Here is a 26,074-nt window from a genome sequence, read left to right as displayed (position 1 = left end):
AGACTGAACCAGACCTACCTGCTAGTGTTGGAGGGTCTCCTGCAGAGGCGGGGGGGCTGCAGCTCACCGTGGGGACTAGGACACTGGCAGAAGAATTTCTGGGAAGTACTCCTTGGCGAGAGCCCTCCCAGAGTCCGCCATTAGCCCCACCAAAGTGCCCAGGTAGGCTCCAGTGTTGGGTTGCCTTGGGCCAAACAACCAACAGGGAGGGAACCCAGCGCCACCCATCAAAAGTCAAGCGGATTAAAGTTTAACTGAGTTCTGCCCACCAGAGCAACACCCACCTCTACCCACCAACAGTCCCTACCATCAGGAAACTTGCACAAGCCTCTTAGATAGCCTCACCCACCAGAGGGCAGACAGCAGAAGCAAGAAGAACTACAATCCTGCAGCCTGGGGAACAAAAACCCCATTCACAGAAAGACAGACAAGATGAAAAGGCAGAGGGCTATCTACCAGATGAAGGAACAAGATAAAACCCAGGAAAGGGCTTCCCTCGTGGTGCAGTGGTTGAGAGTCCGCCTGCCGATGCAGGGACACGGGTTCGTGCCCCGGTCCGGGAAGATCCCACATGCTGCGGAGTGGCTGGGCCCGTGAGCCGTGGCCGCTGAGCCTGTGCGTCCAGATCCTGTGCTCCGCAACGGGAGAGGCCACAACAGTGAGAGGCCTGCGTACCGCAAAAAAAACACAAAAAACAAAACCCAGGAAAAACAACTAAATGAAGTGGAGATAGGCAACTTTCCAGAAAAAGAATTCAGAATAATGATAGTGAAGATGATCCAGGACCTCGAAAAAAGAATGGAGGCAAAGATCAAGAAGATGCAAATGTTTAAGAAAGACCTAGAAGAATTAAAGAACAAACAAACAGAGATGAACAATACAATAACTGAAATGAAAACTACACTAGAAAGAATCAATAGCAGAATAACTGAGGCAGAAGAACGGATAAGTGACCTGAAAGACAGAATGGTGGAATTCACTGCTGCGGAACTGGATAAAGAAAAAAGAATGAAAAGAAATGAAGACAGCCTAAGAGACCTCTGCGACAACGTTAAACGCACCAACATTCGAATTACAGGGGTCCCAGAAAAAGAAGAGAGAGAGAAAGGACCCAAGAAAATATTTGAAGAGATTATAGTAGAAAACTTTGCTAACATGGGGAAGGAAAGAGCCACCCTAGTCCAGGAAGTGCAGAGAGTCCCATACAGGATAAACTCAAGGAGAAACTTGCTGAGACACATAGTAATCGAATTGGCAAAAATTAAACTCAAAGAAAAATTATTGAAAGCAGCAAGAGAAAAACGACAAATAACATACAAGGGAACTCCCATAAGGCTAACAGCTTGTAGAAGCTCTACAAGCCAGAAGGGAGTGGCATGATATACTTAAAGTGATGAAAGGGAAGAACCTACAACCAAGATTACTGTACCGTTCAAGGATCTCATTCAGACTCGATGGAGAAATCAAAAGCTTTACAGACAAGCAAAAGCTAAGAGAATTCAGCACCACCAAACCAGCTCTACAACAAATGCTAAAGGAACTTCTCTAAGTGAGAAACACAAGAGAAGAAAAGGACCTACAAAAACAAACCCATAACAATTAAGAAAATGGTAATAGGAACAGACATATCGATAATTACCTTAAACGTGAACGGATTAAATGCTCCAACCAAAAAACACAGGCTTGCTGAATGGAGACAAAAACAAGACCCATATATATGCTGTCTACAACAGAACCACTTCAGACCTAGGGACACACAGAGACTGAAAGTGAGGGGATGGAAAAAGAAATTCCATGCAAATGGAAATCAAAAGAAAGTTGGAGTAGCAATACTCATATCAGATAAAATAGACTTTAAAATAAAGAATGTTACAAGAGACAAGGAAGGACACTACATAATGATCAAGGGATCAATGCAAGAAGAAGATATAACAATTATAAATATATATGCAACCAAAATAGGAGCACCACAATACATAAGGCAACTGCTAACAGCTATACAAGAGGAAACCGACAGTAACACAATAATAGCGGGGGACTTTAACACCTAACTTACACCAATGGACAGATCATCCAAAATGAAAATAAATAAGGAAACATAAGATTTAAATGACACAACAGATGAGATAGATTTAATTGATATTTATAGGACGTTCCATCCAAAAACAGCAGATTACACTTTCTTCTCAAGTGCGCACAGAACATTATCCAGGACAGATGACATCTTGGGTCACAAATCAAGCCCCAGTAAATTTAAGAAAACTGAAATCATATCAAGCATCTTTTCTGACCACAATGCTATAACAGCAGATACCAATTACAGGAAAAAACCTGTAAAAAATAGAAACACATAGAGGCTAAACAATACGTTACTAAATAACCAAGAGATCACTGAAAATCAAAGAGGAAATCAAAAAATACCTAGAGACAAATGACAATGAAAACACGACGATCCAAAACCTATGGGATGCAGCAAAAGCAGTTCTAAGAGGGAAGTTTATAGCTATACAAGCCTACCTCAAGAAACAAGAAAAATCTCAAATAAACAATCTAAACTTACACCTAAAGGAATTAAAGAAGAACAAACAAATCCCTAGTAGAAGGAAAGAAATCATAAAGATCAGAGCAGAAATAAATGAAATAGAAACAAAGAAGCAATAGCAAAGATAAATAAAACTAAAAGCTGGTTCTTTGAGAAGATAAACAGAATTGATAAACCACTAGACAGACTCACCAAGAAAAAGAGGGAGAGGACTCAAATCAATAAAATTAGAAATGAAAAAGGAGAAGTTACAACGGACACCACAGAAATACAAAGCATCCTAAGAGACTACTACAAGCAACTCTATGCCAATAATATGGACAACTTGGAAGAAATGGACAAATTCTGAGAAAGGTATAACCTTCTAAGACTGAACCAGGGAGAAACAGAAAATATGAACAGACCAATCACAAGTAATGAAATTGAAACTGTGATTAAAATTCTTCCAACAAACGAAAGTCTAGGAGCAGATGGCTTCACAGGTGAATTCTATCAAACATTTAGAGAAGAGCTAACAACCATCCTTCTCAAACTCTTCTAAAAAACTGTGGAGGAAGGAATACTCCCAGACTCATTCTATGAGGCCACCATCACCCTGATACCAAAAACAGACAAAGATACTACAAAAAAGAAAATTATAGAACAATATCATTGATGAATATAGATGCAAAATCCTCAACAAAATACTAGCAAACGGAATCCAACAACACATCAAAAGGATCATATACCATGATCGAGTGGGATTTATCCCTGGGATTCAAGGATTCTTCAATATACGCAAATTAATCAATGTGATACACCATATTAAGAAAATGAAGAAGAAAAACCATATAATCATCTCAATAGATATAGAAAAAGCTTTTGACAAAATTCAACACCCATTTACAATAAAAACTCTCCAGAAAGTGGGCATAGAGGGAACCTACCTCAACATAATAAAGGCCATATATGACAAACCCACAGCAAACATCATTCTCAATGGTGAAAAATTGAAAACATTTCCTCTAAGATCAGGAACAAGACAAGAATGTCCACTCTCACCACTATTATTCAACATAGTTTTAGAAGTCCTAGCCACGGCAATCAGAGAAGAAAAAGAAATAAAAGGAATACAAATTGGAAAAGAAGAAGTAAAGTTGTCACTGTTTGCAGATGACATGATACTATACATACAGAAGCCTAAAGATGCCACCAGAAAACTACTAGAGCTAATCAATGAATTTGGTAAAGTTGCAGGATACAAAATTAATGCACAGAAATCTCTTGCATTCCTATACACTAATGATGAAAAATCTGAAAGAGAAATTAAGGAAACACTCCCATTTACCACTGCAACAAGAAGAATAAAATACCTAGGAATAAACCTACCTAGGGAGACAAAAGACCTGTATGCAGAAAACTATAAGATACTGATGAAAGAAATTAAAGATGATACCAACAGATGGAGAGATGTACCATGTTCTTGGATTGGAAGAATCAATAATGTGAAAATAACTATACTACCCAAAACAATCTACAGATTCAATGCAATCCCTATCAAACTACCAATGGCATTTTTTATAGAACTAGAATAAAAACTCTTAAAATGTGTATGGAGACACAAAAGACTCCAAATAGCCAAAGCAGTCTTGAGGGAAAGAAACAGAGCTGGAGGAATCAGACTCCCTGACTTCAGACTGTACTACAAAGCTACAGTAATCAAGACAATATGGTACTGGCACAAAAACAGAAATACAGATCAATGGAACAGGATTGAAAGCCCAGAGATAAACCCAGGCACCTATGGTCAACTAATCTATGACAAAGAGGCAACAATATGCAATGGAGAAAAGCCAGTCTCTTCAGTAAGTGGTTCTGGGAAAACTGAACAGCTACATGTAAAAGAATGAAATTAGAACACTCCCTAACACCATACACAAAAATAAACTCAAAATGGATTAGAGAGCTAAATGTAAGCCTGGACACTATAAAACTCTTAGAGGAAAACATAGGAAGAACAATCTTTGACATAAATTACAACAACATCTTTTTTGATCCATCTCCTATAGTAATGGAAATAAAAACAAAAATAAACAAATGGGATGTAATGAAACTTCAAAGCTTTTGCACAGCAAAGGAAAACAAGACAAAAAGACAACCCTCAGAATGGGAGAAAATATTTGCAAACGAAGCAACAAAGGATTAATCTCCAAAATATATACACAGCTCCTGCAGCTCAATATTAAAAAGACAAACAACCCAATCCAAAAATGGGCAGAAGACCTAAATAGACATTTCTCCAAAGAAGACAAACAGATGGCCAAGAAGCACATAAAAAGATGCTCAACATCACTAATTATTAGAGAAATGCAAATCAAAACTACAGTGAGGTATCACCTCACACCACTTAGAATGGGCATCATCAGAAAATCTACAAACAACAAATGCTGGAGAGGGTGTGGAGAAAAGGGAACCCTCTTGCATTGTTGGTGGGAATGTAAATTAATACAGCCACTATGGAGAACAGTATGGAGGTTCCTTAAAAAGTTAAAAATAATATTACCATATGATCCAGCAATCCCACTACTGGGCATATACCCAGAGAAAACCATAATTCAAAATGACACATGCACCCCAATGTTCATTGCAGCACTATTTACAATAGCCAGGTCATGGAAGCCACCTAAATGCCCATCGACAGATGAATGGATAAAGAAGATGTGGTATATATATACAATGGAATATTACTCAGCCATAAAAAGGAACAAAATTCGGTCATCTGTTGAGACATGGATGGATCTAGAGACTGTCATACAGAGTGAACTAAGTCAGAAAGAGAAAAACAAATATTGTACATTAACACATATATGTGGAACCTAGAAAAATGGTACAGATGAACTGGTTTGCAGGGCAGAAATTGAGACACAGATGTAGAGAACAAAGGTATGGACACCAAGGGTGGAAAGCGGCAGGGTGGTGGTGGTGGTGTGCTGAATTGGGTGATTGGGATTGACAATGTATACGCTGATGTGTATAAACTGATGACTGATGAGAACATGCTGTATAATAAAATAAAATATAATTCAAAAATTTTTTTAAAACTTTTTTCTCTTCAATTGAGAAGGTAATATATGAACACGGCCAAAAAAAAAAAATTCAAGCAAAACAAATAGATAAACATCAAAAGGTAACGCTTTCCTGTGCTAGAGATGACTCAATAATGGTTTTGTGCATGTATGCAATCTCTAACAGTATGTACATAAACAAAGAGTTTTATGAATATGTACAGCTTTCTAAAAACACAAATGGAAGCACATTATAGATGTCGTTCTGTGCACTGCTATTTTCATTTAACAATATCTTAAGAAACTGCTCCATATAATAACACTACCTTACAGTACTTCACTGTACCATGGTTAGTGCCCCTATTCATGGAGATGAAGGTTGTTCACTGGTTGTTGCTATGGTAAACAATGATATAAACCACTGTTACACTGTATATGTCTTACCTAGAGAAAAAATTCCTATAAGTGGAATTTCTGAGTCAAAAAGTATGTGCATTTTTAATTTTGAAAGATACTGCTCAACTAACCTCTCAAAGGTTGTACCATTACATTTAAGCATGAGTGTGACTCCTTCCTCAAATCCTTGACAACAATGTGTAATCAAACACTTTGATCTTATAGGTTAAAAAAAAAGTTAAAATAGGTTAAAAAAAAAAGTCATCTGCTTTAATTTGCATTTTTTACTGAGGAGGAAAATTGAGAATCCTCTCCTATGTGTGTGTTTTAAAGTCAAGTTTACTGAGATATACTCAACCTTTTAAAGTACACACTTCCATGATTTTTGACAAATATATATATAGTCATGGGGTAACCACCACCAGAATCAAGATGTAAGTCATTGTCATCACCCCCATCCCCCACAAAAATTCTCCTGTGCCTCTTTCTCCATAGCCAATCCCCTCTCCCTCCATCTCTAGCCCCTGGCAACCACTTTCCATAGCATAATACTTGTGAAATCCATCCCTGTTGTTGCATAGGCCAGTAGTTTGATCCTTTTATTACTGAGTACTATTCAATTTTATGGACATATCCATTGACTAGTTGGTAGACTTTGGGTTGTTTCCAGTTTCTGGCTGTTACAAATAAAGCAGCTGTAAATATCTGCATTCAGGTCTTATGGACTACATTTTCATCTCTTGGGTAAATACCTAGGAGTGGAACTGGGTACAACTATGTAGGAGTGGGTCATATGATAAATATGTTTAACTTTATCAAAACTTCCAAATGTTTTTCCAAAACAGTTGGGCCATTTTGCATTCCCACCAGCCAATAGGAGAACTCTAGTTGCTTCACATCTTCATCAACACATGATATGGTCATGTGTTTAATTTTGAAATTTTAGGTATTCTAGTAGGTGTGTAGAAATAACTCATTGTTAAAATTTGCTTTTACTTAATGACTACTGATGTTGGTCATCTTTTCATGTACTTTTTGGCCATCTGTGTATTTTCTTTGGTGAACTGTTTGTTCAAATCTTGTGTCCATTTTAAAAACTGGGGTGGTTACATTCTGACTACTGAATTGCAAGAGTTATTTTTAATACATTTTGGATACAAATCATTTATCAGATACATATTTTGCAAATATTTTCTCTTGTAGCTTGTCTTTTCTCTTTCTTAATATATTTTTAGGAGTAGAAGCTTTTTTTTATTTGGGTAAAGTTCAGTTTATCAGATTTTTCTTTTATGGTTCCTGCTTTGTGTGTTTTCTTCTTGAAGTTTAATAGTTTTATCTCTTAGGTTTAGGACTATAATCTATTTTGAGTTAGTTTTTGTATATAGTTTAAGATAAGGGTTGAATTTATTTTTTTCTCATATGGATGTCCAGTTGTACTAGTACCATTTGTTGAGACAAATGTCCTTTCCCTATTGAATTATTCTGACACCTTTATCACAGATCAATTGACCATATATGAGTGGGTCCTAGTTCTAGATTCTCCTGTCTGTTCCAGTGATCTATATGTCATTCCAAAGAAAATATCATCTTGCTTTCCTGCATTTAAACATTAGTTGTATTTTGTTTGTCTTTATCTAAAATCTTCTTGAGCCTTTCACATCCTCCATCTCCATTACATCTTTGAGGAAGTTGTTCATGTAAGTATACTATCCTCTGTGTAAATTAAGACTTCGTTTTATTTATCCTACAGGCAATTCTTGCAAGGCTAGATTTAATACTTGGCAATTTGATAAGCAAATCTGCTTATCAATTTTTTTCTGATTATAAAAGTTGTACCTCTTAAAAACTTTAAACACCTTCCATATCTAGTGCCTAAGAATCCAGAGTACTTACAGCCACTTCTGTTCTGAGATCCAAAAGCTACTGCTGTCTCAAGTCCCTGTCTTAGGAGAACCTGCCTGAAGCATCCCTATAAGCAAAGATGACAGTGGAAAGAGCAGACAGGAAGATGAGCATCCATCTGTGGTCTCCATTCTCTGGCAAGTCCAGATTGTGGTTAATAGTGACCTTACTAGTTCCCAGAAGGATCAATCCTTCATCCAAGCAGTCTACTCTCTCCCAGTCCTGGTCATCATTTGTCTGCTCCTCTTTACTGGTGGCTAAAATTGGAAGTATACAACGTGCATGACTCTGCTGCTTCCACAAGACTAGTCTTCAAACCTTGGGGCTGTTTCTGCAAGCCTTTTGGTCTTAGAAGTTGTCATGAAAAATATCTATTACTTTAGGGTTTCTTAGGGAAGAAGCTCTTGCTTGCTTTTATTTATGCTGTGCTGTGAAAGGGTGTGAGAAATGAAGGTCCCAGAGGAGTCAGAAGGATGGTTCATGGCTGGATCAGATATCAGTGGCATTCTACTGTAACTTGGTGCTTTAAAGCATCGCAATTTAATACCTTCCATGTGTTCTCTATAGCACCAACCTTACTTTAAACATTAGTAAAACAAACAAAAACTAAAATCAAAACAAAACCGGAAAAAGTTACAGGATAAGAAGAGAAAAAATAGCAACACTAAACTTTCATTCCTTCACCACCACTGTGAGAAACTAATAAAGACACACACACATACACACACGAAGGGACAGAAAGGTTCAACAGCACAGAAAATGAGGCTCACAGTGAACATTCTGCCTGTCCCCAGAGGAATATCCACCAGGCAAAGCTCAGGTGAAGCCCGGAGGAAGACCCACCTGGGGGAACAATGTGATAGGCGACGGCCTTTCACCCACCCTAAAGTATAGCCGAAGCCACCCCAGGGAGGGGTGCCATGCTGCACTGCTCCTACCCAACCAGAGCACAGCTCAGTATCCTGAGATTACAATCCGGGCAGTGAAATGAGACTGGGACAGAAGTGGAGGGGTGTCTGCTTATATAAAGGGAAGTGAATTCAGAAGGGGAAAGTCCTAGAAGAAACATGACAGTGACAAGTGAAGAACCACAGCACACTTCAGATTAACCAGGAAGTAACTCCACTTCTCCCAGAACCATGACCAAATAGCAGAACCAGGAGAAAACTTTTCATGAGTACAGGTAGGTCCACACTAAATGAAAGATTTAAGAGCGCCAGAAAGTTGGATGGAACCACGTACAACAGTGCTCTAATATCATGTGAGAGAAGGATTCTAACAGGACTCAGGAAAACTGCAGCAGAGCAAGGAGAATCTACCCACAGTGAAGTTAACTGCAAAGATTTATAAACGTCTCTGTGTTTAGGTTTAATGAAAAAGAAGATAAAAAAGCTGATAAAATACTTGTTTTCATGAAACACAGAAACCAAAGCACTCTAAAAACACTTCAGAAAGCATCTGTTCTGTATTATAAATAAAATTCAGAAAAATATGGATGTTGTGAAATAAGAAATCAAAGCAAAAAAAGAAACAGACTGAAATAATAAAGGTGATAGCTGAAAGGCAGAAATGAAAAGAGCTAAATAAGTTAGTAAAAACACTGAAAATTCAATTATGCAATTAAAATTTGCATTATAAGCAGCAAAAAAATCAGCCCAAAAGAAATTTAAATAAATGGCATGGATATAGAGTGCAAGTTTTAGAATTTTGCTATAATGCAAAGAATCTAGAGAAAAACAAACATTAAAAGATGAAAAATGAAGACGATTTATTTTTTTAAAGACTGAGAATTGCAGAATAACAAACAGAAAAAGAATCTGTTTTCCTTTAGAAAAATATGTGTGAAAACTCCTTCACTGGACCCCAACATGTATAAGAGAATGACTATATGGTGATATTTAAAGTAGTGGAAAGGGAAAAATTTTCTCCTTACATGGTTATTTGTCAATCAGATAAGTATTTGAGGAAAAGGAGAGTTAGTTTCCTTTTTGCATGAATATATTCCAGATGGATTTTAAGGAAAATAAAAAGGTTTTGTAGTCCTGAAACGGATAAGGTCTTTTAGGGCATAATCCATATACGAAAAAGACTGACTTCATAAAAGATTTGAATTCATGAAAATTTTAAATATTCATAAGACAAAACAAAAACAAAAGTACCATAAATAAAGTTCAAGATGATAATCTGAAAAAAAATACTGGTAACATAGCCTCCATACCTAAAACGGTTTTAAATTCAAAAGATGAATACATCAATAGAAAAATAGGGAAAGAACACAAACAGGCAATTCATGAAAGAATAAAAACCAGCAAAAAACATAGGAAAAATGGTCAGCTTCCACCAGAATTATTTTCAAAAAGTACTTACAATTTAAATGCAAAAAAGTAATAGAGTATGGCAAGGATGTGTGTGGTAAAGGATACTCACCTCAGACTTTGCTGACAGCAAATTTGGGAATATCAATTAAAGGCCTTGAAAACATGTACATACCTTGACCCAGCAATTCAACATCTTAAAATAAACCCTAAGGAAATAATTAAATATGCATATAAAAATTAAAAATAGGGACTTCCCTAGTGGCACAGTGGTTAAGAATCCACCTGCCAATGCAGGGGACATGGGTTCAAGCCCTGGTCTGGGAAGATCCCACATGCCACGGAGCAACTAAGCCATGCACCACAATTACTGAGCCCGCACGCCACAACTACTGAAGCCCACGCGCCTAGAGCCCGTGCTCCGCAACAAGAGAAGCCACCGCAAAGAGAAGCTCGCGCACTGCAACAAAGAGTAGCCCCTGCATGGCAACGAAGACCCAACACAGCCAAAAATAAATAAATTTATTTAAAAAATTAAAAATAACAACAGCTAACATTTAGTGACTAACATGTGGAGGCTCTGGACTCAGCAACCCACATGCATCTTTTCATTTAATCCTTCCATTATTACAGAGGCAGAGGCTATTACTACAGATAATGAGATAGAAGACTAGACGGGCTTAAATAATTTGTGTAAAGTCAAATGGACAAGCAGTTTAATTATAACTTGCTTAACTCCAGAATGTACACTCTAAACCTCTGCTATCCTGTCCCATGGGGATGTTCACCTGAGTGCTTTCTAGAATGATGAAGAACTGAAATCAGTCTATGGATCTGGGAATAGGGGGCTGACCTACACAATACATGACCCAAAAAAGTCGCACTTTAGAGGAACCTGAGTAACATAAAATAGACACTGTATTGTTATGTGAAAGAAGACTGCTAAAAGCATTATATATGCACAGTGTGATTCCAATTTGTATTTTTTATGTTATATGATAGAATATTATATTTAAAAGGTGACAGTCATATGATGAAATGGTCAGTAAAGACTGTCTCTGGTCTGCCCGACTTTTATTTTTCTTCTTTCTACTTTTTCTATTTCTCCAAATTTGCTACTATGACCACTCATAACTTTTAATCAGAAAAAGGTATTTAAAAATCTATACATGGGACTTCCCTGGTGGCACAGTGGTTAAGAATCCGCCTGCCAATGCAGGGGACATGGGTTCGAGCCCTGGTCCAGGAAGATCCCACATGCCGCGGAGCAACTAAGCCCGCGCACCACAACTACTGAGCCCATGTGCCACAACTACTGAAGTCCGCGTGCCTAGAGCCTGTGCTCCGCAACAAGAGAAGTCACCGCAAAGAAAAGAGGTTCCCACTTGCCATAACTAGAAAAAGCCCACACAGCAACGAAGATCCAATGTAGCCAAAAATAAATTAATTAATTTTTTAAAAATCTCTTATAAAAAACTATACAGGGAGAGACAGACATGTACTGAACATGCATAGACAGAGCTGTCTGTATTTTTTAAATGTTGAGCTAAACTTTAGAAAGATTTATCTTTACTTAACATACCGGGGGAGAAAAAGTAAACAAACAAACAGTACACACATGGAAGCCACGCTATTTCTAGGAATCTACAAGTCTTCCTCCTCTTCACTCTTCAAAGACTAATGACCTCTGTTGCCAGGAGGAAGGGATGAGGGGCAGCACTTGGTATGACACTAGCAGGAAGCCACACCACATATGCTATGAGAAATTCTGGCAAGCTTTCTTAAGGAATCCTAATCAGCAAAATACGATGTTCTCATAGTCTGGCTCTTCTATTCTTCCTCCTACCTACAGTCCCCCAATGTATCAAGAGTACACAAAGCCAACTCCGAGTGATCAAAGGAAACCTCTGGTTTTACTTAATTCTAACTCATATTTTCAGTAATAAAAATGCACTATTCCATTTCTGAGAGACTGACCAATAATCCAAAATCTTAGTACCTGGTACATAATACGCCATCCAGTGAATATAGAACCCAGAATAGGGAATGAATGGTTCACACTCAACCCAGCCATGTCAGGGAGAGGCTTTGGAGTATAGGAGCCATATTTTTTACACTCTTGGCTAACCCAGTATAGGACAAGTACCAAAAACTGATGAAGATGAGAGCATGTTCACAAAGGGGAAAGGAGACAGGGCTCTGCCTTCAGGTCTGGAGTTTCTCTGACCTAATGGGTGATCCCCCAATTCCAAGATCTCACGTTTAACTTAATTGATCCCTCAATTCCAAGATCTCATGTTTAACTATCTCATGTTTAACTTAATTGATAGTAAGAATCCCAGATACCATTCTCAACACTTCTGATTAGATCTTGCACTGTGGTCATCTCTCAACTCTGGTTGAACCTCAGTTTGGGATCCAGTCTATCTGTAATGTCCTCCTGGCAGAGACAGCTGGCCTTGTGACTTTTCAGCTGCTGGTTTTTATTTCTCATGACATTTCTTAGATGTTCATGATTATTTTGTCTGTCCCTAGGAAAACTGAGGAAGAGAACAGGACAAATATCTTGTTCAAATGTCACTAAGGGAAGTGATAAAAACAAGATCTTTTCATACCACTCTTTGCTTAGCACAAATGAGCTAAGATAGTTCTTTTTTAAATTAGCAAACCCGTCTAAAATGTCGTATTTCTTTTCATTAGTGTCACCTTACATAATCATCTGCTGCCTCTGAAATCTCTCTGCCCCTTCGACTCCCCTGTACCTAGTTGGTTACAAAGGCCCACTGATTCTCTTTCTCCAGTCATTTTGAGCCTGTCCTTTTTTCCTGACCTCAGAGCAGCTATCTGGCTCAGCCATTGATCAGGTATGCTCTGCCTAATCTATACCAACTGTCTTCTTCCTCCATATGATTCCATGATCAGATGTGTGCTCCACATTGCTGTCAGCATTATCCTCCTAAAACTAGCATCTGATAGAGTTACACCTATGTTGGACATACTTTTTAAAAAATCACCCAGTAGCATTATTTCAGAAAAGCACTCCTCTATCATTCTATTAATAATCCTGCTCAGTCCCCAGGGTTCTATGGACTAACCCCTCACACACCCTACTTGCCCCCCACCCACCAACCTCCTAGAGGTGGCATGGGATCACCAGAGACAGGCACAGGATCAATCTTCTGTGCGTCATGTGACTGGCCTGAGACTGTGAAATGAATCATGTGAATGGCCCCCACATGGACCAATCAAAGTCCACCCTGGGACCTTCTGTCGAAACCATCAAGAAAGACACACTTCTTTCAGTGATACAAGCTTCAAGGACCACTGAGGCTGGATTATCTGGGACCTTCCCACAGAGAATATAGTCAATATGAAGACAAGTAGAGCTTACAAATAATGAGAAGCCAGAAGAAAGGAGTGGGAAAGCCTCCAACAAATGTGGAGTCACCAGACCCTGCCATGCTTCTGCCATCTTGGACTCACCAGTAATGTGAACAAATAAATGACTATTCTGAATTGTCTTCTTGACACTTTTGTGTAAAAAGAGTACTAACACATACAACTCCACTACTTTGAAATTTTAATAGCATCTTACTTCCTACAGAGGAAAAAAAACCCAAACTCCTTAGCACAGTATTCAAGTTCCTCAACCAAAGGGGCCATTTCAGCTTTTCAGCTTTCACTCTCCTGTTGCAGCCTCAAGTACTTTCAAATATTAAAATACTACTACTACTAGTGAAATCAATCCTCTTGGTTCATGACATGTCCTGAATCTGAATTATTCTTCTGTTCTCTCCTTCACTACTCCGTCTTCTAGATCCAGCTCCCACTGGGTGCCAACATCATATTTTACGTTACAGTTTTCACACACATACGTAACTCCCCCTACCTGGATACTCTGCAAACAAAGAATGACTCTTTCTAAAGTTTCATCTCTAGCACCTGACAATCTGCTTCAGAGAGCAGACACTCCACAAATGTTTGCAGCTCTGATTGGAAATGAACGACTGAGGACTGATACCTGTTAGACTGTTCATTCTTTCTTACGTTAGAACTTTTCAAAAATTAACCATATCACTGTACAACGCAGCAACAGCACTCTTGGGCATTTATCCCACAGAAACAAATTAATCTTCATACAAAAACCTGTACACAGTGTTTACAGCAGCATTATTCACCCCCAGACTAGAAATAACCCAGCTGTCCTTCATAGGGTGAATGGCTAAACAAACTGATCTCACTGCAACTACCATACACGAGACTTTTGCTTACAAGAGGCAAGTAACTCTCTCGAAAAGAGACAGCTTTTCTGATCAACATGAGAGGTGAGATTTCTATACATATAAAAATTATTTTCAGAAACTGGGATGGCAAAAAAAAAAAAAAAGACAAATACTAACAAAGAGCAGTGTCCCTGCCCAAAACACTGAGCGGGGACCCTGAGCGACAGTCTCTCTCTAACACTGCATGGCTAGGCTTCCATGGGGATGAGTAACTGCCAGGGACCTGTGAAATCTGATCTGTTTGCCATTTAGATCCACGTGACTCACCGAGGCTGCCTGCATTCATGTCTAAAAATACAGGAAATGTGCAGCCTAGGCAACTTTGGCTCATTGGCTCATGGGTTTTTGATTCAAATGCTGCACAGTTACAGACAGTGGTTGTATATTTATGCCAGCCAGCTGCAAAGGAGCTTCTGCTGCTCAAACGACAGAGACTAGGTGGGAATCTAGAAGCAAAGAGGATCAGAAGACTTATCTGCTGCTACACATTTTATCTGGGAGTCATGGGATGACACCTCCTCAGTCACTAGGAACATGAGATCTGAGGTCCTCTGCAGGCTAGAAGGACTGAGCTTCCTTGGGCCATGGGTGTGCCCCATGAAGTGCCGGTCTCCAAAGAGGACAGAGGGAGTCATGAGCTATTAAAGACAGAGTAGGCTGTGGCGGTCACATGAGTGGTGGAGCGCTACTTGGACTGGTGGTAACCAGGTCCACAGAGAGGGTGTGGAGCCTTGGACTGGCCATTTTTTGTTTTGTCCAATTCCATGCAATGTCTCTTCCAGTAATGCCCATGGCCATGACCGCTGGTGAGTGGGTCAGTTGGTTTCTGGGATTTACCTCTTGGACACCCAGATTCCTTCTCAAGAGGCTCCCCCTTCAACCGTTGGGAACTGCCTGGCAGAGCCACTGCACTCACCCATCAGGATACTCAGCAGCTTCTGCACTCTGGAATTGACCCCCACGATTCGGTAGAGCCCTTGCTCATTGATCCCTGAGAAGAGAAACAGTGATGATTTAATTAGAGGCATGTCAGAACACAAGTCAGGCCAACCCAGCCAAATGCACTTTTTTTCATTTTCTCGGGCCTTCTAAAAGCTGCTCTAATTAAAGTCCCCTGTCACTCAGCTCTGCTCTTAGCGAAGGAGTGGGATTTGGTACAACTGTCTAGGATTTCATGGATGTGCTGCACACTTCAGCCCTCGTATTAGTTCAGTCATCAGAGGGGCAGGAAACCTCCCTCTTCTCTTGCCAAGGCAGCATCTGAAGAGTTTTGAAAGATGCTAAATATATACTTTTAAACATATCATATTTAACCAGTTTTTTAATTTAAAAAGACAAAAATGAAATGATAAAAAAATTTTTCATACTACAGAAAAGGATGAACACTTTACAAATTACTTTCACATAGAGAAGGCAAATATTGAGGTGTTGGGGCATTTTTAATTTTTGACAATATTAGCCAAAACTGAGAAATGAGAAAATCCATTCATTTGTGGTGCAAATATTCTTCATAAAGAAAAAAGAGGGGCTTCCCTCGTGGCGCAGTGGTTGAGAGTCCGCCTGCCGATGCAGGGGACACGGGTTCGTGCCCCGGTCCGGCAAGATCCCATGTGCCACAGAGCGGCTGGGCCCATGAGCCATGGCCACTGGGCCTGCGCATCCGGAGCCTGTGCTCCGCAACAGGAGAGGCCACAACAGTGAGAGGCCCGCGTACCCCAAAAAAAAACGAAAAAAGTGGGTCAGCTTTCTTAAACCCAAGAAAACATTCAAATAGGCTAAAAGGGGTTCACCTTCAAACACCCAAACAAAGAACCAAAACGAACTCGCCTCAGTACTTTGTTCATTTAACTGCAAGGATTAGATCATCACTGTATCATTTACATTCAGACCAAGTGATATGAAATGACTTTTCTCCTGCTGGTCCTAAGCCCATCATATCTGACACCTCTCAACTAACTGGTCTCTTGCTGCCTCTTATTCCCCTGATGTCCATTCTCCACCCAGTACCCAAAATGAGCTTCTCAAAGTATCAATCAGTTCAAACCATCTCTTTTCTTAAAAACCTTCCAATGGCCTCCCATTGCATCTGGATCACAATCAAAACTTACCACGGCCTGGAAGGCCCTACAAGGTTGAGCACAGGCCCACCTCTGACTGCTTTATCAACCACCTTCATGCTGCTCCAGCATGAAGCAGCCTTCCTGTTACTCCAATATACAAAGCTCATGCCTCCAAACCTCAGCCTCTGAACAAGATTCCCTCTACCTGTAACACTCTTCTCCCAGATCTTTTCATCATTCAGGTCTCAGCTTACATGCGCCCTCTTCAAAAGAAAGCATCCCAATGACCAACACTATTGGCCACTGCCTTACCCAGTTGTCTTTTCTTTATAGTAGTTAAGAGTATCTGAAATCATCTTTCTTATTTGGTTTCTTGTTTGTCTTCCCCCACAACTACCATGTAAACTTTAAGTACAGTGATTCTGTCTTCTTCACCGTTATATCCCCAGCACCTAGATCAGTCTACAGTACAGGACAGAATGAATAAAACATTCGTCAGTTTGGGGTCAAAACAAAATTTCCTGGAATAAACTTGGGAAAAGGCTGATTCTGCAGTGTCTTCAACAAGACCTCTACAAAAGTGGAACTGATAAACAAAAGGAAGTGGTCTGGAATGAGAGGATTTTACAGCTCAAATGGATTGTAAAAGCATGTACATCAGGACTTTCCTGGTGGTCCAGTGGTAAAGAATCTGCCTTCCAATGCAGGGGACATGGGTTCGATCCCTGGTAGGGGAACTAAGATTCCGCATGTGGCGGGGCAACTAAGCCCTCGCGCTACAACTACTGAGCTCGTGCACCTCAACAAGGGAGTCCACGTGCCACAAACTACAGAGCCCATGCACCCTGGAGACTGGGCACCACAACTAGAGAGAGAACCCACATGCCACAACTAGAGAGAAGCCCACGCGCTGCAACCAAGACCTGACGCAGCTGAAAAAAAAAAACAAAAAAAAAAACGCATGTACATCATCCTGCCTGCTTCACCGGCTAGGAGACCCCGGGTCTCCTAAGGGATGGGCCCCAAGTCACTGAGTAGCAGAACCATTATTCATTCATGGGGTGGCTCGAAGGGCTTATCCTTTCTGAAACATCTCTACTTCTTTTGTCCTTGTGCTTTCCTGGAGCTTGACACACTCCCAGCTCCTGCTGGATGATTAATGGACCTCAGAGAGTACGGGAAGTCTGTTCACCTCTGGTCACCACCAATATGTGTGTACATACACGTACTGCAGTAGGGAGACAACCCACTTCCTTCCAAGCATTTATGCAAAAATGGCATTTAACACACACCGTCCTCGATTCCTCTTTGTGCTAAATGAAAACTTCTCTAGCTGTTAAAATACATCATCTTCATCCTCATTTTAGAGGGGGAGGGGAGGAGGAGGCAGAGGTTAAGAGACCAGACCAAGTGGTGACCCTCTTCTTCCTCTACTGCTTATTGCACATATTTTCTGGTTTTATATCAGAAAAAGTCATCCTCCTGAGCTATGCGTTTGCATTTATCACACAGATTCTGTGAAGGATTTTAAATGATTAGGTGGCCCTCTTGGTTTTGGCGGCTGAGAACTGAGAGACTAAGCCGTCAGCCCACCTCCGGCATGTACGTGAACTTCATCGTAAAGGGGAGGGGACTTCTGTTTTGAACTCATTTTTAGCTCCATTTTTATGCCTTTACCTTTGTTAAGCCTGTACCTCTGATTTCTCATTCTTTTCTTTTAAAACGATGAGCAAAAATCAACTGGCTGTTGAAAAATTACCTTAGTAATACACACTTAAAAAAATGTAGAAACTGCAGTTATGGAAAATAGACAAATCCATGGAAGATAGTGAAAACCAGCAGAGACACCCACTGACAACCTGTGCAGGTATGATCTCTCCCCTCCCCACTATCCCCAGAACCCGTTCAGAGTGGGCAGGCTGGTTCGTAACTTGCATTTTTCACTTGATATATAATAATGAAAATCTTGCATTTCCATAAATGTATTTCCACTGCATTTTTAGTGATTCAGTGTTTCACTGCATGCATGGAGCACACTGTTGATGTAACCGATTTTTGAGACACCTGGCCAGTTTCTGATTTTTTTACCTTAACACCATAGTATAAACATCTTTGTGGCTCAAGTTGGCCCATGACCTTATTTCCTCAAGATCAGTTCCCAGAAATCTCGCCTACTACTTTACATTCTCTGCCTATATTTTACATATCTTTGCAAGCTACCTTAACTCTTCATTGAAGGAAGGTATAGCAGAAATAAGGAAACATCTATAAGAATGTTAGCACACATTAAAATAATTACCTAGGAAAGAATACTTTTTGACTAGATACCTAGGAATAGAACTTATAAGGGTATTTTTTTTTCTTCCCCTCTACTCAGTGCTTCATAGCCTTTATAAACATGCTTATACTTCTGAACTGGCATATTTCTGTTTTAAAAGACAGAACTTCCTCAAACAAATAAAAAGGGCTGGAGGGTTGAGAGGCTGTAGAATAAGTAAGATTCCCATCTTTGACAATGGTTCAAATCAAATCCAGTGGAAAGACAGTGATCAGCTTTTCTCTGCGTACAACAGACAGTGCATTCAAAGCTCGAAACTGCCGGAACTGAGGAATCCCCTCTGCGAAGATCTTTGCGGAGGGGATGGAGATCACGGGGATGAACCAGCTTCCCTGACCTCAAAGCGCTGTTCCTACGGACCCAGGAAAGGTCAGTGTTTGACAGGCAGGGCCTGACCACAGCACCACGGCAGGAAAACAGGGGCCTGACCCCTTCTCCCTACCCAGATAGTGCCCAGGGCAGGGTTCCTAACCTGGGGTCTACAGACCCCCAGTGGCCCACTGGAGAATTCAGGGTGTCTATCAACTTCCATAGGAAAACAACCACACCTTTATTTCCACTAATCTATAACTGAAATTAAACATTTCCTTCCACTGCAATATAAGCAACAAATCACAGCATTAGCAGTACCTGCAACTTGGTCAGAAACCACAGATATTTTCCGAACACGTTACCGTTGTTACAGATACCCTGAACTATCACTATTTCTGAATTATGCTAGTTATCAGACCCACCACTGTAACTGAAAGTGTTAGCAAAGAAACACATATATTATTATATCACAACCATGGTTTTAGTATTTTAACTGAATTTCAGTAACTGGATTCCTTATAATCCTATGTATTTGATAAGCATGCATTTAAAACAATCTTCTGATCAGCCGAAGAGGCTGACAACTAAATCAGTTGAGAGCCTCTGCACTACAGAGCAACAGGCCTTGTGGAAACACACCGCCAATGGCATTTGGAGAGTTAATGAGTCACTTGAAATTGGGAAACAGCAGGTAGCAGGTCTGCCACCTCACCAGATGTGTAACCTTCACTGAGAATAATGCCATCTGTTTAACTACTTTACCTCTGGTTTCCACAGCGTGGATGCATTTCCTGATGATGCTGAAGCCAATGCTGTCCAACTGTGCAGCTGAAAGAGGAAGAAAGGGGCAGTCAAGTTGCTAGCCGTGCACACCAACCCCGGAACAGTGCTTGACCAACCCAGAATGACTCAGTCCCATGGTGTGGCCATGTAGCCTTTTCATTTTTTCCACTGAAAGTACAGGAATGATTCAAAATGTAAAACTGCTGGCATTCATGAGGAGCTTACCATATGCCAGGTACAGTGCTAAGTACCATTTTGCACATACTATCTCATTTAATCTTCATGGTAACTCTCTGCAAGGTTATCCTCTATTTACAGCTGACACAACTGCAGCACAGCGATGAGCACTTTACTGAAGGAATAACTAAGCAAACTTTAACTTGTTTTGTTATTATCAGGAGCTGTAGGACTAACTGCTTGTTGGTCTCCTTCAAAAAGCATAAAGTAAATGCTCGATAAATGTCAGGTAAGTGCTCCACAGAGCTCACCTTGTTTAATCCTAGCAAGTCCTCTAGGTTGAGTCCCAAATTACACATGAAGAAACTGAGATTTGGCAAAGCTAAATATCTTGACCAAAGTTGCAGAGTTAATATGTGGGAGACTTGTTCCAGAGCCTGTACAACCTTAACTGCCTTAAAAGTGACTGAAAAATAAAATAAAAGTAAACATTAAAATAAAAAGTAACTCTGAGTTAAAGAGAGGAATAAAATTCTGCTCAGATGACTAGAAAAAAGGAAAAGTGACCAGGAGGAAAATCAAAATAGCCAAGGACAAAGACGTTATCTAAGGAAAAAGCAATAAGGCAGAAGAGCCATCCTCTGTGTGGTAAATCAGCAGGCGGTGACAGGTTCTCCATCTGCTCCAAAACCCCCTAATGTCACTCAGAAAATAAATGGCAAATAGCAGCAACTTTTTCCACAGCATAGAACCAACTGCCCACTTGGCAACAGGGCTGGAAACCCACCAAAATTCATCCCCATGCTTTGGTTACCCAATGATTAGACGTGGGTGGTAATCTTCAAGAATGGGTTCATCTTTGACCTCCTTAGGACATCAGGACAAGACATTCTACAAACCAGCGTTCCAAGTGGAAAAGGGAATGGCAGAAAGGAGGAAGGTGAGTATTTATAAACATTTGTCATCATCCCAGGGCAAGAAATAAACTTGTAAAATATGAGAACTGAGCTGAACTTGAACTCAGCTTGGATCTAACCCAAATGGAATCTCTCCAATTCTTAATATATACGGGTGAATGTAGGTCCAATGAAGAAAATAATCCTTTTAAAAAATCACTGAAAATTCCCCAAATCAAATTAAAAAGGAATTCTAATTTCCCCAAACTTCTCTTCCCAAAGCGAATCAGCTCTTGCTCTTACATGTGTACTTATCACTTGGTGGTACTTATTAATAAATATACTTGGCCTCTAGGATGGTAAGTAAAGTACCAGACAGGGAGGAAAACAATGTTCTTCTTCCTGGAGACCACCTGCTATACAAACCATTGTTCTTATACCCTTAAAGCTATAAGGAGCCTACTAACTCAATCCCTTGCTTCTTCTAGTATGAACCAAGTGTTTACTCTGCAAATCGGTTGTATCAAGCTTTCTGACTCAGATCGAGATCACTCTTCCAAATGAAATTCAACTCATACCACAGACTTTTCCCAAATTTTATAACAAACTATAATACACAGCCTAAAAATCTGTTGGAATCTAGGCAAGATTTTTTTTAAATAACGACCTTATTGAGATATAATTCACATATTGTAAGGGTCACTCATTTAAAGCTTACAATTCATTAATTTCTAGTATATTTACAAATATATAGATCACCACTCTCTACATAACATTTTCATCATTCCCCCATGAAAAACCTCATACATGTTAGCAGTAACTCCCTATTTCCCCCACTCCCTCAGCTCCTAGAAACCACAAATCTACCTTCTGTCTCTATAGACTCGCCTACTCTGGACATTTCATATAAATGCAACCATATGATACACTGTCTTTTGTATCTAGTTTCTTTCACTTAGTATAATGTTTTCCAGATTCCTCTATGTTGTAGCATTAATACACTTCATTCCTTTTTATGACTAAATAATATTCCATTGTCTGGATATACCCCATTCCATTTACCCATTCATCAGCTGTTGGTTTCTGCTTTTTGCCTATTATGAATAATGCTACTAGAAACACCCACATACAAATCTTTGTGTGGACGTATATTTTCATTTCTCTTCAGTATGTACCCAGGAGTGGAAGTGCTAGGTTATATGGTAACTCTATGCTTAACTTTTTGAGGAAATGCCAAACCACCTTCTAAAGCACTGGACCATTTTACATTCCCACCAGCAACATATGAAGGTTCTCCACATCCTTGCCAACGTCTGTTATTGTCTTTTTTATTACTGCCGTTCTGGTGCGTGTGAAATGGTACCTCATTGTGGTTTTGACTTGCATTTCCCTAATGACTAATGATGTTGGGCACCTTTTCATGTGTAGGGGAGAATTTTCATTCCTTTATACAACAGTCAGAACAGAGCCTACTGGCAAGTATTTGTTAGAGGGAAAATTACTTTCTATACTAAAGGAGGTTTCCCAAATGTCCATAATGTGATTCAATAGTCAGTTGAAGCCTTTTGGTTCTTCTTTTGAGATGTGCTTAAGAGGATCCTTGCATAGGAATGATAGTCAAAGAAGTTTGGGAGATTAAGAACTGCAGTTGTGGACAGTGCTCTGGGGAGCTGCTGAGACAGATTCCAAATTTGGAAATTTTAAGAGTAGGTTTGTGAACATGGTCTTGTTCTAGGCATTGATGAACTTCTGTTCTGGACAAAGAGTATTTTGCTTCCTTACCCTGAACTTGGGTAAAAGTTTTGAAAAACTGGAAATAACCTGGCAGCTGACAGTGATGACCCCAGTGGCCAGAAGATATGTGCTCATAAAGCCACCAGCCCAACTAGCAGAAGAAATACGGACAAAGCTAGATATAACCCTGTAGAGACAAATCAGTCCTTGACCTTTCCTCATGGAACTGTGGGAAGCTGGATTCTTTTCTAGGTAAGTAACTGCTAATGGAAGAGAACACAATGGAACCTCCCAAGTATATCCAGAAAAAAACTAAATTCCACTAACCTACATTAACTACAATTATTTATTTTGGAAAATGGCAAAGCAACCCCCCGTGCTCCCCCCACAAATCTCTGAATAAATGTTCCTTCTTTGGTTTTCCCAACATTAGAAGTTCTCCATTTTGTTTTATACCAGCAAACCCCTTTTCTTGAAATAAATCTTACACAGATGCTACACATAAAGGCCTTCCACATTACACATGTAACAGTATTTATTAGTATATATTAGTTGTCTAAGTCCAAATACATATAACAAATTCACATACTGCAAAGTCAAATGCTAAGAGCGCAAGGTAACTCTCTATTAGCCTCTGATGTGTTCAAGTTGCGTACTGATAATTATTGCAGTTTTATAAACAAAACTGTGTTAAGAAATGGAATTCATATCAAACAACAGTTCCCAATAAGGAACTCATGAAATACAGTTTACCTATCATTATTCCAAATCTCTGAACTGGAACTGGTATAAATTATTACACTGCCCCCTGCACTAGCACTTCCCTGTATCTCTCTGTCTCTGGTACCCCTCCACCACACACGCACACAGGCACACGCACACGCCCACGCACGTACACAGGTTTGACTGCTACTCTCATCAACCTGAGTTTCCTGCTGATGTTATGATTAGGTTACTAATGATGAACAACTGTTTTCTCATTTATCATGTACCGAGTACCCCTGATGTGATAGGGACTACAGTGCATCCATACCCAGATCATTAGTCCTGATCTCTGTCCAGCAGGTGCATAATCTAAGTTAATTGAGATCTCCTACTTGGAAAATCCAGTTTCCACTAAAAGGTTTAGAACACCACCACCACCAAGCAGAGTTTGCTAATGACAGAAAAAGTCTGAGCAGCCCGCCAGATGGAAGCGGCTGTCCTTAATCCCTTCAAGCAGGTGATTCAGCTCTTTTACTGAGCCCAGGCTCAGAAAAGGTCAGGGATTTATTTGCAATTGCTGTATCCTTATAATCTCCAGAAATAATCTCTCATCAAATATCTACTTGCATTATTCCCTTAATTTGACTGCTGATGAATTGTTGCAGGGCCGGTGGCTCCCAGGCCTGACACCCACCGTCTGGCAGTTAAGGCTTGGACCAGCTTACCTTCCTGACTCACCCTCGAGTTCACCTCTGCCCAGGTTTACGCACAGGGCAGGCCAAACAGTTGTCGTATAATGAATGTTCACAGAGCTCACACCAAACACCCAGGCTGACCCACCAAGTTAGAAAAGGGTCATCCTCTTAAGTGTCATGTCAACTTTTGAAGCATTATTTGTCTGCTTTTAGAGAAAGGAAAGGGCCAGGGTCACACAAACCTATTTTCTCAAAGCTCTCTGGAGAACAGGAGGACATGAGACAGGTGGTTTGACTCTCAGCCAACCTGGAGAATATTCGGGCTGAAGTGGGAGGAGGATGCCTGGCCGACCTTTGGGGCTTATGTTTATCATGCCCAGGGTACGCACTCAGACAGGAAGGAGGCAGGTTAAATTCAGGAACTGACTGTCTTACTGCAATGGGCTTAAAACAACAACATACTGTAAGGTTCAGTCAAATTGTTTAAAAGAAGGAAGCTGGTGGGCCAGGTACACACAGGATTTTAGCATAACCTTCAATGCCCTGTTCTGTAGCTTCTAGTACCTCACACTACCTCATCTGACACTGCCTGGCCTTAAAAAAAAAACAAAACAAACAAAAAAACCCCAAAGAGGTATATGGGTGATGGTAGAGGGTGAGAACTCCAATGAAATCGTGAGCCTCACCCTCAGCACTCCCCTTCTTTCTCACCCCCCATATCCAAATGATCACCTCAGTTTTACCTCCTACTGAGTCTCAATTGTATCTAGTTCTCTCTGCCTTCACCACACCCACCCTGGTCCTGGACCAGGTTCTGGTTATCTGCTACCAGGATGGTTGCAAGGCCCTCCTAACTGGTCTCTTCACACCTCCTCTGGCTCCCTCCAAGCTGCCCTCCACCCCGCAGCACCCATGACCTTGACAAAACCAGACCACATCACCTCTCTGCTTAAACACTCAGTGACACCCCACTGCTCTTGGGACGATAACCCCAGCCCTTAACATGGCCCACACAGCCCTGCATGGTCTGGCCCCAGCCTCATCTCAGTCCCTCCCGTATGTCTCAGCATCCCAACCACACTGGCTTCCTCTCCGAGTATCCAACTGACCACGCTTTCTCCTCAGCCTTTGCACAAGCTGTGGATTTCACCTGGGAGCCCCTTGGCCCAAATAACTCAGAATTCTCAGGTCTCCCCCATCAAGTATCATCTCCTCAAAAAAGCCTCTCTGAGCCCTCCACCTGGATTAATGCCTCCATCATGCACTTGGATATAATGCCATCAACCTCTCTTTCAGAGTATGCAGCACAATTACAGGTTTACCTTTATTAGTATAATGCTGGGAATTCCCTGGCAGTCCAGTGGTTAGAACTCTGCGCTTTCACTGCCAAGTGCCCAGGTTCAATCCCTGGTTGGGGAACTAAGATCCCACAAGCTGCATGGTATGGCATGAATGAATGAATGAATGAATGAATGAATGAATGGATGGATGGATGGTATGATCCTGCAAAAAATGTCTGTCTACCAAACCAGATATGCGTTCATAAAGGCAATGGTCCATGTATAACTTTACTTATTTATTTTATTCACTACTATATCTCTGTCTTTCACTGCCCCTATAGTGCTAGAAATGAAGTGGAAGCCTGTAACTTTTCATTTGGTGTAATTTTTCATTTTGGATGCAAGGATAGGTAAATTGGTGACTGAATGGCAGGAAGAGTTGCTGAGGGGCAGTGTCTTAGAGTCAGAATTACCTTTCAAACTTCAACTGATGTACACCCTATGAAAGTAGATGAGTTAAGTAAGCTTCTGGTCCTCAGCTAGTCCATCTTTTGTGAGGATACAGAGGTTAAATAAAGAAATGAATGGCTTAATCTAACCGCTTCCTTCCTT

General features: G+C 40.3%; 1 protein-coding gene across 2 annotated transcripts in view; it reads right to left on the bottom strand.

Moving 5' to 3' along the window:
• The window catches only part of ARHGAP26 (Rho GTPase activating protein 26), a gene marked incomplete at its 5' end in the record, with an annotated part of 471,037 nt that overhangs the window by 173,680 nt on the left and 271,283 nt on the right, over positions 1–26,074 (bottom strand). For both annotated transcript variants that reach the window (XM_082652237.1, XM_082652238.1), the window contains 2 exons: positions 15,399–15,473; positions 19,955–20,020. In XM_082652237.1, coding sequence (XP_082508363.1) covers positions 15,399–15,473; positions 19,955–20,020 — 141 coding nt within the window. The remainder of the gene's footprint in view (positions 1–15,398; positions 15,474–19,954; positions 20,021–26,074) is intronic.

The sequence above is a fragment of the Grampus griseus genome, assembly GCF_964374135.1.
Source record: "Grampus griseus genome assembly, chromosome: 3".
NCBI classification, from domain to species: Eukaryota; Metazoa; Chordata; class Mammalia; order Artiodactyla; family Delphinidae; genus Grampus; species Grampus griseus.
This window is presented reverse-complemented; position numbering and strand designations above follow the sequence as displayed.